At 35.6% G+C, this 14,765-nt stretch overlaps 1 protein-coding gene across 1 annotated transcript; it reads right to left on the bottom strand.

Annotated features, from left to right (window-relative positions):
* LOC105178531 (G-type lectin S-receptor-like serine/threonine-protein kinase At2g19130) lies at positions 645-3,749 on the bottom strand. The gene has a single exon (XM_011102023.2). It carries the CDS (start codon positions 3,633-3,635, stop codon positions 1,155-1,157), a length of 2,481 nt encoding a protein of 826 aa, XP_011100325.1. The 5' UTR covers positions 3,636-3,749; the 3' UTR covers positions 645-1,154.

Here is a 14,765-nt window from a genome sequence, read left to right as displayed (position 1 = left end):
ACCCCCCCCCCCCCCTCATTTTACTTAACTGAAAATTTTAACTTGAATTCGATCCGATTAAATTTGAATCAATCATATGACAAGCCAATTTAATAGGTATTCATTTTAAAGATAAATGATCAATCGCATAAAAGTAGGATATATTAGTTCTGTAATTGGTTTAATTTGATCAAACCTGATACCACCAAAAATTTTACTGAACATATTTCGTTTCCGATGCTCTTGATCTCTTGTGGGCAGTTTCATCTTTTCACCAAATTTTATTTTTATTTTTTTCATTTTTTCCTGCTGAAAGAAAAGCATTGAGGGTATTTTAGTTTTCTACTTCTACAGTTAGTAATGTTGTTTAAACCTCGAAAACTAATTGTAATTTTGATCTAACGGGAATTTATTTGTAATTATGATAAATTTAGAGTGTATATGTAATTTATTCTAAAACTTTTCACAGGCATTCAGTTCTACTTCAACCCCTTTCTCAGGGGATTACAAGGCCACGAAACGTCTGCTGTCTCTTTATGCAAGTCTATAGGGAAAGGGAAAGAAAAATGCAATGTTCGAAGGCTATGTGTTCAAGGGGGAACAACGGTGGGCTAGCGAGGCCCCCAGAAATGGGCGCCTCTGCAACAACGGTGGGCTAACGAGGCGCGAGGGTTGAACACTGCTTCACATTTGATCGATGACAACTTACATATACAATATAGCATATTACCCGTGCTATGCAGTGATTTTCAAGAATCATTGTTACAAAATACAATAGAGAAAAACAAAATAAGTACCAGATAGAGCTGCAGCTAAACAAGGAAAAACTCCATATGTAAACACCAGTTAACAACTGAATCATATAGCAACACTTGGATAAAAACCTGATTTGCTGAACATTTCAGGCACTCCACTTCCATATTTCTTTCACCTCTCAATTCAACAAGCTTCCACGCCTTAAATTTTCATTACACGCTGTCAAAAACAGTGCTCGAAGCAAGATACAGACGAGGAACAGAACAAATATAATCAAGAAACTAACAATTACTTGATTAAGTATTTACCTGCCTATGCAAAATAATCTACTAGCTTAGTACAATTTATTGATCTATTTTTTGCATTGCTTCCAGGAAATGCTGAAAATATGTATTCTGAACTGTTTAAGACTTACACAGCTAATTAGCTGATGATGTGCTGGTCTTGGAGTGAGCCGAAGCACTTGAGGTGTTGCTTTTCGTCTGTGAACTCTGGTCAGCAGATGAGGAATCAGTGAAGAAGATTATGTGCTCCTCACTTTCAACGAAGACTTGGAGTGAACGAGGAATTGAAGGCAAGTTCACATCCATGAGGCCTTCAAGGATTTGAACTACCTGACCCATTGATGGCCTAGTGTTTTCGTCATCCTGGATGCACCAACAAGCAACTTTGCATACCTTTAAGACCTCCTCTACATCGGCGTTTCCATCCAGTAGAGGATCTAACAGGCCAAGCACGTCCCCTCCATCTACCGTCACTCTAGCAGCCACCGCTGGGAAAAATTTAACTTTCCCATCTTCAGAGCTCTCAGAGTTTCGCCTTCCTGATACTAGTTCAAAGAGCATCATTCCATAGCTGTATACATCTGCTTTGGCTGTAATAGCAACTCCAGATATCCATTCAGGAGCAAGGTAACCCCTCGTTCCTCTCATGGTCGTCAGAACCCGACTAAAATCACGCCCGACGAGCTTTGCCAAGCCAAAATCTGCCACTTTAGGACAGAATTCAGCATCTAGTAATATATTTTCAGGCTTTATATCACAATGAATGATGCAGTCCCGGCACTTTTCATGGAGATACGACAACCCCCTAGCTACTCCCAATGCAATTTCGTATCTCGTCTTCCACTCCAAAACCTTGGATTCATTGGCACGGAAAAGATGGGAGTCCAAGGAGCTATTTGCCATGTAGTCATAAACCAACAGCTTTTTACTACCTTCGGAGCAAAACCCACGAAGCCTAACAAGATTCATGTGTTGAATTGTCCCGATTGTGCTGACCTCTGTCCTGAATTGCTTCTCTCCTTGGCTGATGCTTTCGAGCTTCTTCACAGCAACGACAGATGAGTCGGGTAAAGTCCCTTTAAAAACAGATCCAAAACCACCTCCTCCCAACTTTTCCGAGAAATTTTTCGTTGCATTTTGCAAATCTTTGTATGCAAATGCCATCAAAGAACCTTCCACTGGCTTGGAACTCCCAACTATTTGCCTCCGGCGTCTCCAAATTACTGCCATTACGATTGCCAGAAGTAGGACTATAGCAGCAATGGAACCAATGACAGCACCAACAATTGGCCCCTTACTTTTCTTGGCACTAGAAAACACAGACGAAGAAGCAGAAAGTCTTATATATATGGTTTTCGCATTACCATCTCCCTGGCTCAGTTGCTGCAGATTCAATAGTTCCTCATTCCAAATAGAACATTGATTTCCATCATAGGCATAAGCTGTGCAAGAGCAATTATTCAAGCAAGCAGATTCACATTCGCCTGCACTCCTAACCGTCATCGTTGGAGAATTGTCAAGTAAGCTCATATAGGGCCTCACAAGAAATGCATCTCTTCTCCCATTAGAATTAGTACTGTTATTTCCACACTGCAAATTCATCTCCCTCACACAGCCACCCGAATAATCCTTCAAATTCCAATCGTTTTCCGACTTAGGCTGAAATCCCCCCAAACAATCACAGAACGGCAATGAATTCTGATTGCAGGTACCAAACGGCCCACAATAAGCATACACCTCGCACTGCTGCCTCGGCTGAGACCAAAACAGGTTCCAGTCCGTGTTATCCCACGACAACTGCTTAATCTGCCCGGAAACATCCATAATGAATCTTGATATAATAGACGGATTATAGAGAGAATACGTGAAATAACTCTCGTTCTCATTATCAATATAGCTAAAATTATAGATGTAATTCAACCTCATTTCAGGGACTAGACTAAAAATATGACCATTCCAAGCCCCACTAGTCCAATACTCCTCACTCCCATTCCACCTTATAATATACTGACTCCCGTTTGGATCAAGCTCGAGAGAAAACAGCCCAGGCGCAGGATCCTCAGAATTTCTCCAAGAAGTTAAAAGTTGCTTCGTGCGTGTTCTTTTGTTATAAGCAATCTTTCCCCCAGGCAACCATGTATCCGCCGGATTATCAAAACTTTCCCACAAAGGTTGACCAATTGAAGAATTTGACTCTGACCCATCTCTCAGAACTAAGTTCCCATCATCAAGAAGCACGGCAACTACATCTGAAGCTGTGGAATTTGTATCAGTGGACCAAATCTTGGTCTGTGACTCATTTAGGAGCACTAAGTTACCATCCAAAATCTTGAGTTGAGCAGAATTCTTGTCTAAAACTGGGGTTTCTCTGTTCGCCACCCAGACTACAGTTAGTTTGCCGACTTTCTTGTACCATATGCCTATGTAGTGTTTTGAAGAATTACCTGGGCTGAAGAATCCCAGCTCAAAGTTCCCACCTGAAGAAACAATGGTTTGATCCCCAGAGAGCGTTGCGTTCCTTGAAATGGTGTCGGCTGCAAGGCAGGAAAAAGAGGTGATGCAGAAACAGAGAAAGACAAGATGAATCATAGTATAAAAATGGTTTCTGAGGGTCATGGCTGTACGGCAGAAGATGAGAGATAAATGCAGAGGAGAGAGAGAGAAGATAGTTTACATCGTTCCTCTCAGAACGCGTTCTGTTTAAGTGAAAAGATGTCCACGACAGTTGTTCATCATCACTCATTCAATGACCGAAAACTGTATTCTTCGTCTTTCGTCAAGTCAACTAAATTATGTTGAATTACCATTGTACCATTTACCAGAAGAATTGGTCCTTTGTACTAGAGAAAATACGTAACCAACCCCTCGTGAAATTGCAAATTAGTAAATTATATTTTATTATAAAAAAAAATAGCAATTTATCTTCATATTTAGAAAGGTAATTACTTTATTTTATAATACACAGAAGATAAATTATTAATTTTTTTTATAAAAGAGTAATTTGTTCATTTATAATATCACATTAGATAGATATATTAAACCCTTCTATATTGTATTGCTTTTGCGTTTTTAACAGCTAGCGATGTTTGCATATTTGATAACTGTGCAAAATAGAGAAAATTTACTTATTATTTATATAATTATATTAAATTAATCTGGTATGTTAAATATAATCTTTTGTTATAATTTTTTTTAAAATCAAATGAATAAAAATAGTAGTTATTAAAATTCAATGAATGTACTTAGGAAGAGTAGTGTGAAATTTAGAATAAAGTGTACAATACAATATAGAGAAAAAAAGAAAAAGAAAAGAAGATCATGAGAGAAGGGAATTGTAGTTTAGTCGGTACACATACATAATACACAACCATTATTTGATAGGAAACCTCATTTGGTGGATGATTCAAAATTTAATTAGTTGGATTAATTAAATTTTATTCTAGCACAATAAATTTAATTTGGCTTGATTTAGTTAGTTAATTTTTTTTATTGGTTGGACCCTATTAGTATTTCTGAAAAATTTTCACAGTCAACATCAACACAATCCATTAAATTTGAAAAAGAAGCCCAGTCCAGACAGATGAAAATGGAGGACGATTTTGATGAAGTATTGTCTATATGCAAGGATTTAACATCTAATATCAAGAGACTTGAAGCAAATGAACGAATGATGAAGGCGTTTTTTTTAGTTCTTGTTGTTTTGTTTGTTGCAATATTATTCAAGTAGTTATATGTTGTAATTTAACTGATGTATTTTGGATGTTCGCAATTGAAGTTGATTCCATTTTGGATGTATTTAAGTTGCTTCCTTGTAATATATACTTGAAGAACAAAGTAGCACAAAAAACAAACAAAAAATATGAACAATTACATTCCCGGTAGCATAACAAAACACTTATTTAAATAATAATTCATTGTAGCACAACAAAACACTTATACAGTGTCATGTTAGATTACTAGTACTTCGTCAGAACACTTAATACTTCAAAAATACTTAATACTTCATTGTACCACAAAAAACCACACTTCACTGTACCACAACTTAAATAAAGCCCATCTTACATTGCAAAAGTTGCTGCCAAAATACTTAGTTATAACATATATTGTGCATAACATAACAAAAGACTTAAATTCCTCCGATGTTCATACCAAAACACTTACATGATGTGCATACAATTCTGCGGTCATTTCAATCTTTCTTCCTAGATGCATCCTACTCCTTGGATGAGCTTGACCCAGTACTTGGCCTATACGAGGCAGAAAGGCTTTTTAATTTATTTTTAAAAGTCGGCTTGCTAGATCGACAACACTCTCTTTGGAAATCAGTACTTGTAATTGAACCTTCAGATATTTTGTATATGTTTGTTGATGTAGATATCAGAACTAGTTGTTTTCTCCTTCTTGGAGCATTAGACACCGGCACATTGTTGTTGGATAGTGATTGGCTAGTTGCAGGTCTTTGTTCATGTCCTTAGGGTATCTAAACCAACAATAATTTGATTAATTTACAAGTAGAATATTATTATGAATGAAAGGAAAAATCAAGTTTTATAAATCTACTTACCTCAAACGGTGAACTGAATTGTGTAGACCTTGGTGGCACAAAAAATGGCCTTCTTAACCTTTGAAAAACTCCATGCATCTGTAGGATATGATAATTGATGTATGAATGTTGAGTAAATGATTGATATGAAAATTATAACAAATATACCTCATTTGTCCTTGATTTTGAAGCTTGAGTTGATGCTGGCACCTCAGATGCTTGTGGTATCTGTAGGAAATGAATTTTCATTACATTTAGTGCATAATAAAAGTATTATTTTACACGAATACATACCTCATGAAGGGGAAATAGTGGTTTAGTTTGTGACTGTGCAAGCTACAAAAGATATATGTAAGTTTAAATCAATTATAATTACCAAAATTCATATTGAAGATTGTTGAAAAGCACCTCTTCTGAAGGAAACAGTAGTTCAGACTGTGAAATTGGTTATGACTATTAGGAGCAGGAATCTGCATATGATATGTTTAAGTTAAAATAATCATAATTTATGTGTAAGTTATATGTAAAATATACCTCATTTAGGTTAATCCCTTCACTTGATTGTGGCATTTCTGCTATATGTGATGTTCCTGCTCCATCTATTGGAACATGTGGATGCTGAAAAAATATAGAAAAACTGTTAAAAATTACTATGAAATTATGTATTATATTAGTATATAAAGTTACAATGCCTGTGTTTCTCTTGAGTTTGGATGAGGGGGGTTGGTGCAGCTTCTTTTATTGTGTCCTGTTATGAGGCAGATACCACATGTGTGTGTTAATCCCTTTCTTGACACTCTTCCAGTCTCTCTGATATCATTTGCATCCCTTCTCCTGACCTTTTTTTACCTACCCACCTTGGACTCACTGTTGGAGGAGCCACTTTACCAAGTGTTGACACTTCAAAATCATACATACCAGGCACAGAATTTATCATGTGATTAGACTTTTAGATATGTTTCCTTCTTCAACTATGTGTCTACATAGTCCTCTACATTCAGTCTGTGGTAGTTGATTGCTGCAATTGCATGACAACATGGATATCCCACCAATTGAAGCATACCGCAGCTACAATGTCTGTCATTCAAGTGTACTATATGATTCTCCATAAAGTGCATGTCCTAATACTTATCTTGACCAGCCCAAGTAGGGAAACAATGTTTGCTTTCAAGCCTTTGCTTCTTAATTTTTCTACGGATGTTTGGACACACATCACCATCATACTTTCCATGCCTGTTCTCTTAATTTGAAGTCTGGCCATACATTTTATTATTATAGTTTCAAACATATCAATTATTGGCTGCTCTCTTGCCTCAAGAATGTAGCTGTTGAAAGACTCACACAAGTTGTTAACTACTGTGTCACACTTAGTTCTTGTTGGAAAGAAACATCTTGTCTGACGTTGAGCAGACACCTCAGACAACCACTCACAAGCAGTCTATAGTGATCCTACCTTTGGTTTTCAATTTCTGACATTATTCTCAAATGTTGCTTCACATTATAATTAGAGACTACTTTTCAGAAAAGTTTTTTCAACTGTTGGCCCTTAAATTTTGCTTTGTAATTATTGTAAATGTGCCTTAAGCAAAATCTGTGCTCTGCATTTGGTGCCAGAGAACTGACTACCTCAACCAGTTCCTTTTGTCTATCAGAAATGAAAGCCCATCCATTCTCATCAGGTGATCTTTTATCCCTTAACAAAAGATTCAGAAACTATTCCCAAGAATCATACTTTTTTATTTCAACATAAGCCATAGCAATTGGGTAAATATTGTCATTCCATCTCTGCCTACTGCAGTCAAAAATTGCCCACTGTAAATACTCTTTAAGAAATACCCATCAAGGCCAATGATTGGCCCACATCCATCTAAAAACCCCTCTTTAAGAGCAGACAGACAAAAGTACATCCTTTGGAGTACAGGTGGACATAATTCTCTATCCACCTTCAATACCAAAATACTTCCAGGATTATACTTATCCACAGTTGCACAATAATCATACAACCTTTCAAATTGCAGTTTTTTGTTATCTTTTATCAATTGGAGTGCATATCTTTTAGCTCTGTACACTTTGTGCAAACTGCAATCAATCAGAACACATCTCCTTATTTTGTTTTGTAATGAGATTAAGCCTTCATTAGGATTGTCACGAATGATATTCTCAATCCTCTTACCCAAGTACTTGTAGTTTGCCTTCTTGTTTTCAGTCAAGTGTGCACAAGTGTATTTGCCTTTGATTGATTTTATCTGAAATGTGGTTGTTTTCATCACTTCAGATGCATGGATCCTCCAATCACATCCCCGCTTGCAAGTGGCTGTTATCTTTTTTGTCTCATTATGTTGGAATTTTAAGTCCTAACCCCTTCTAACGGCCCAATCCTTCAACACCTCCCTGTAATTTTTCCTAGTTGGAAATTTCATTCCAACTGTTAAGTCCTCATTCCCCAAGTCTGTCCTCTCATTCCACACTGGGTCGCTAGGTCCCTCGTCATCTGAACCCCAAAGTTAAACTAACTCATCCTCCTCTTATGCATCAGTAAACCAACCATCAACCCCAATATTCCTCTCATCTTCCTGCCTCTGTTGCTCCGCTGCCCTTTTCCTTTTTTTTTTTTGTTCTCTCACAAATGCTCTTATTGTTCTGAATATTTTTCATGCATGGTCAGGTGGTCTATTTTCAAATATATCATCATCTAGAAGACCTTCTAGATCTTCTAATATCCAAGAAGGACATTCAGATGCTGTTGACCCCCTAGAACTGGAACCATTCTCATCCCCTTCTTCAACTCCCTGCTCCCTCACCCCCTTCAACTCCAACCTGTTCCCTCTCACCACCATTAATTCCTTGTTCCCTCTCAACCTCTTCACTTATGTTAGTTTGTATATCCTCAAACAAAGGTGAAATATTATCCGGATGGTGTATACATTCAGAATTATGTCGAGAGGCTGTGTTATTTGTATGTTCAGAAGTATCAAAGTCAAATTCAGTGGCATTTATGCTTTCATCAAGAATTGGGGCATTAAATTCAGCTTCTGAGTTTAAGAGTTCAAAGTCATCATAAAAAGGGAGTAAGGGTATCTATTCTTCTATAGAAATGATATTACCCTGAGTATTAATAGCTACTAGAGGGCCCTGTTTTTTTTCAAAATATATAAGAATTACACTCAACCCCTTATAATCTCTTAGTAGTTCTCTAATACCCTCATCCCCATTCAACATCCTATGTCCATTATCTAAAGTGTGTCCAGATAGTCAATAATAAATCACCACATTTAGCAACTTACCCCTTGCCCTAACATACATTTCTATTAAGTTCCCATAACATAATCTCTCCTTATCCACATTTGAAATCCATACTCTACTACCACCTACATATTTAATTATAGGCACCCATTCAGTTACACCACCAAAGCATATATCAAAATCAGCATAATCAACCAACACCATTCTGCAGTTAAATATACAAACAAAAAAATCAGCAACCAACAACAAGTGGGGACACAACCCCTTTGCAGGCAACCCCTTTGCATAATTAAATGAATAAATATTGAATACAACTTTTCAAGCAAATGGAGTTAGGATGTGGGGACCAACAGTGAAAGAATCCACTGTTCCAAGTATTCGGTGCAAATTTTCAATAAATATTCTATTAGAAAGATAGGACACCATACCTTTTCACACTGTTATGCCTCTGAATGTGTTGTCTCAATAGCTCAATTTTTAACGTATGATTTGCTACACAAATAAACTTATGATTATCAACTTATGACACATACTAAATAATTTAAAAGTTTTAAACAAGCTTTATTTCTAAAGTGATGAAGCATGTGATGTTCCAACTTAAGACATTTCTGTCCACAACTAAGAGATTTTGGCAAATCTAGAGGAGCTCAAATTTGCATTGCATACCTCAATTTCTTAAGTGTTCAACCAACAATTTTTTAATAGGTGAATGCACATCCCCACATTGTTCAAGTCTGCGGTTTTCAGTACCACTTCAAATTATATAATACATTCTACATGAAAATTCGATTCACAGGCATCTACCTGACCATTCTGATACCTACACATATATTTACAGCCATGTAGAATTCTCTGATTATTTTTTACTGTTCCCAATAGAACTCTCTGATTTTTTATTATTGTTCCCATTGTCACCATTATCACCATAACTCTCGAATTTTACTATTCCCAATAGAACTCTCGTTTTTATTTTTTACCTTTTCCTTCAAAATCACTCATCTAATGGTAACAATGGTATCACTACCTCTTGTTTTTCTTTTATTAAGATGACAAAGTACCAAAATAGGAGAATTCTGCAAGAAATTCGAATTCATATACCCTAATTTTTACTTCGTTCCCAACCAATAGCTTCACAAAACTCGATCTTAAGGCTAAAACTACTAAACTTGTGCAAGCCCTAACCTGTCAGTTTCATCGTCTTCCCCTCTTCTCCCAACTTCTGTTCGCGGCGTCTGAAGAAAGAAAACAACAGCTCCCCCCCCCCTTTTTTTTACTGCAGTAATATGTAATAAGGTCATAATAGGAAATTAAGAAAAGAATTAACTCCGTTAGATGGTAAAAATGGAATTTGAAAAGTGAGAAACATTTACAATTATAGGGATTTTTTGCATATTAAAATAACACATGGGGTTTTTTGCCAAGTTTTCATAACACAGGGGGGTTTTATACAATTTTCCCAATTTAAAATGAAACTAGCTTTTCGTTTCTTTAGATTAGCAATAACGTGCGTTGTTCCCTCTACGAACCCACGTTCACTTGAGAATTCAATCCAAAATTTCTCTAAGTTGTCCACACGATAAAATGGAATTGTTCTTTTTCTTTCTCTAGATAGAACAAAGATAAAAAAAGAAAAGTAATTCCAAACAAACGCTATTATTTAGTGCTTTTGGATTATTTTATATTTTAAACTTGAATCGAATTCAATATAGAACAAAAATGAGAATATTTTTTATAAAAAAAGAGAAAATTTCGTGGCTTGTATGAGCTTGTGAGATATATGTGTAGTTTTGTATATTACATACAATTGAATTCAAAATTCAAACTACCAAGTTTGCCCCCAAGACAACCTATACACACACATGCATATAATCTCCAACCATGATGGAAAAACCTCTCCATAATATTCATCATGGTGAGGAGTTTGAACTCCTCCTTAACTTGCTCCAACCTCCCTCAAATAGGCTTGGACTTCAAGTATGAACCGGACTTGATTTGATTAAATTAAATCAAGTCCAAGCAAAGTCCATTGGAAAATAGTTAATTTAATTAATTTTAATCCAACTAAGTCTAAAGATTCATTTAATCCAATTAAATAAATCTAAGCCCAAGCACTAATTAATTGATTCAATCAATTAATTAAGCCGAATCTAATAAATCAATCAAATTAATTTAAATGTGTTGGGCCCAAAATTAATGAACCCAATTAATTAAGTCTTGAGCCATCCACATTCTCCTTAAATTAATTCAATCCAAATAATTTAATTTATTTCTTCTAGAATTAATTCCAAATTAATTTAACCAATTCAGTAGTGATTTCTGTGTGACTCTTTAAGTTCACTCTTAGCTAGATTTGGACTTATGTTTAAAGCAATAATTAATTAAATCTAATTTAATTAATTATTTTTAATTAACCATTAATAAAAATTTTCCTTCACCATAGGTTGCCGTCTAGCAATGGTCCATGGCACTAAAGACTTGGTGAGTGTTGGTGTGAATATTTAGGCTACCAAGTATAATATGGGTATGCTCCTTCCATCATCCATCTCCCGGTCTAAGTCTAGGGCATGAATTTGCGCGTCAATTCTCATTTTATACTAGACACTATGCTAAAAACATGTGTTTGCTCTATTGCTTGACATAGGAAACCATTCCCTGCTCAACCAATCGCTATGGCCACAGATTCTAAGAGCTTGAACAATCTCAAAGCGCATAGAAAACTTGACTGTCATACACTGACAAGTGATGGATTCTATCTTGAAACCCACTGTCCTCACCACATATTCTGACTACACTAGACAAGACTTATAATGACCACATCCAAGATATGGTCATCTTTCGCCAGATCCAAGATACAATGATCCTATGCATGTGACTGTTATGGTTCCTCGAGTTCGAGAACTAATCCTGTAATATCAAAGTCGGAAAGTTCCAATTATAATCACCAAGCATCCAAGGCTTCCATATGACGACTTTCCATGAGGCAGTTCAGTCGGCTTAACAACCTTTTCAACCATCCACTAAAATTGCATAAACATCTAAAGTTTGTCGCCGATGAAACACAACACCCATCTAATGAATGCGATATTTAGTGCAAGTTTCTCGATGTCCAGTTTCAAAGTCCTTGACTTGGAACGTTTCAATCCTAACCCTCAGAAGTTGATTTCATAGGGTTTCAAGGTCCAATACCCAACCCAACTACATAGGTTGTACAATTTGGTTTGTGGGCTTTGTTGTGATGTTATGCATATAAACATAATTAGTAAGCACAATAAATATAATTACCCAATAATGAAGACTCACTTTATACATAAAGAATATTACAATTACCAAAAAACTTTCAAAATCGATTACATAAAGACTAATCCAATTGGTATTTTGGACACTTATTCTAACAATGCAACGCACAGGTAGTAAAGCCTACATGCACGCATAGCTTTCTAGGCATGGCCGACCAGCTGTGTGCGAATAGTTGGACTGGTTTTGCAATTATTATTCAAAACATTGGTTTTTCAATTTCTGCAGTTTATCTAAAATTATTAATTATGGCTTAGTTTATTTTTTGTTAAGTTGGATTTTTTCAAAGTTAAATTTCCATTAATTAATTGGAAATTGTTTTTGAACAAACAACTATAAAGTAGAATAATGTATGGGATTTTTCAATATTCATTATTAAATGCATTATTAATATGAACTTTTACATATAAGTCATGGTTTGATTATCATGATATTGAATATCGTTTTAAATATATTAGGTATATGTTAGCATATATAAAAATTTAGAATGTATGTGCCACAAAGCCCATTAGATTTTGTGTTGTTGGTTTATTTTTATTAGGTGATATCTACGTGCCTTTTTATATTACTCTCCTTTCATTTTATGCCTTGGATAAATAAGGTTTTCTTTTGTCTCGCTTTTTGTATTCTCCCCAACTTTTTGTTGGAGTTTTCTTTTCAGCCGTAATGATTGTAGAATAGAGGTGAGAGTTATTTTTGCAAAAATGTGGAAGCACCTGCCATGGGGATAGAGATCCCAGAAGACCCATTAGATCGAGCCCACGGTGGACAACCGGAAGAATGAAGAGAGTATTGCAAAGGCCTATTAGTGTGTAGGTGGATAATGGCATGAACATTCTAGCTGCTAGTTCAATACGGCTAGGATCCTTTTGTCAACTGTCTCCCGATTTGATTCTAGAGCATGGAATTGGTCATTGGTTCCCATCCATAACTAGGCAATTATGTTTCATACTTAATATATGTTTGCTCTATTGAACGTCATAGAAGATCCCTTCCTACTTAACCAATCTCTATGACCATAGACTTAAAGAGTCCAAACCATCTCAAAGTGCATACAAGATCTCGTTGTCACAATAATGACAGGGGATAAATTCTTTCTTGGAATCCACCGTCTTTGATACATACTCTGACTACACTGGACAATGTTTAAGATAACCATAACATAAAGTGATGGTCACCTTCGCAAGATCCAAGATAAAGTTTGTGCATGCACGCAATTGCATGATACTTCAAGTTCAATAACTAATCCCATACTATCGAAACTAGAAAAATTTCAGTTATACCGACTAAGTCTCCAAGGCTTCTATATAGTGATTTTCGCAAGCCCATTAAGTTAATCGACTACCGAGCGAACTGACTTACTAAAATTGCATAGACGATCGACTTCTATCATTAATAAAACTACAATACTCAGTGGAAGTCTTTATTTGGACTTTCAATGCCAAGTCTCAAAGGTCATTGGCTGGCAACAAATATATGTAAACAAATTTAAATTGTAGAATTTAAAATTTAGTGATTTGGATTAAAAATTAAGTTGCCTACATATATACACACATATAATAGAAATCAAAGTTAATGAAATTTTAATGTATTTTCACTAAAAATCAAAATTGAAAGGACACAGAAAACATAAATTTTCAATTAATTCATAATAAAAATTGCTAACATTTCTATTTATCAAAATAATCATAACACCAAAATTTAAGGATAAAAAGATATTAGAAAGAAACTAAAAGGGTATTATTGTAACATAAAAAATTACCCATTCCCTTATCCCTCCCATCTTTGTTCTATTTTGTAAAAACCCTCCAAATTGCTGCTGAGAAACCCTCATCAAACCCCCCTCCTCCCCCGTCTCACCATGTTGTAAATCAAGAAAGTGAAAGTGAAAGTTCACTGTTAATATCATCGAAACCGTCCTCTTCCCAGCAGAATCACATGTTCGACCTCACATTCGTTTCTCCTTTCCTCTATTCCGTCTCAAACGTCGTTCAGCATGAGTAGTAAGCACAACAAATACATATGCATAGATGAATACTTACTCTATTTATTAGGATAATATTATTTTAATAAAGATTGATGAATAGTTCTCAAAATCGATAAATCAATTAATTTTTTGATCACCTATTCTAATAGAACCAACTTTAAAAACAGGCTTAGAAATTTTAGAAAAGCTTTGGATTTCGAGAACCAAGCTTATATTCTGGATAAGCTATTTTTTAGGGCCTTGTTGGAAAGGTCCTTGCCTAAAGAGTGTTTGACATTTAAGTAGTGACATGAGGATAATAAAAAAGTTTGCAGTATCTTACCATCATGTATGATAAATGAGATATAAAATAGTATGATAGTATGAGAACTACATTTGTAGACTCCAAGTGGGAAAATTGCAATTTATGTCCCACAACTTATACCGTTTGCGATGTTGCCCCATTGTTGTACCCTCACCACATTTAGCCCCATAAGTGTAAAAGAAACTGCATTTTACATCCCACTCACACTTTTCGTTAGATTCTTGATGGAAGGAGCACGTGCCCCGTTAACTTAACCAACATTTGACTCCAATAGTGTGGAAAATTACAATTTACGTCCCACAACTTACACATTCTGCAATTTTGGTCTCATTATTTTATCCCTCAATACATTTAGTCCCATAAGTGTTAAAAAAA

This window comes from Sesamum indicum, linkage group LG16 (assembly GCF_000512975.1).
Source record: "Sesamum indicum cultivar Zhongzhi No. 13 linkage group LG16, S_indicum_v1.0, whole genome shotgun sequence".
Classification (NCBI taxonomy): domain Eukaryota; kingdom Viridiplantae; phylum Streptophyta; class Magnoliopsida; order Lamiales; family Pedaliaceae; genus Sesamum; species Sesamum indicum.
The sequence above is the reverse complement of the archived record's forward strand: the minus strand, read 5'-3'. Positions and strand labels throughout refer to the sequence as shown.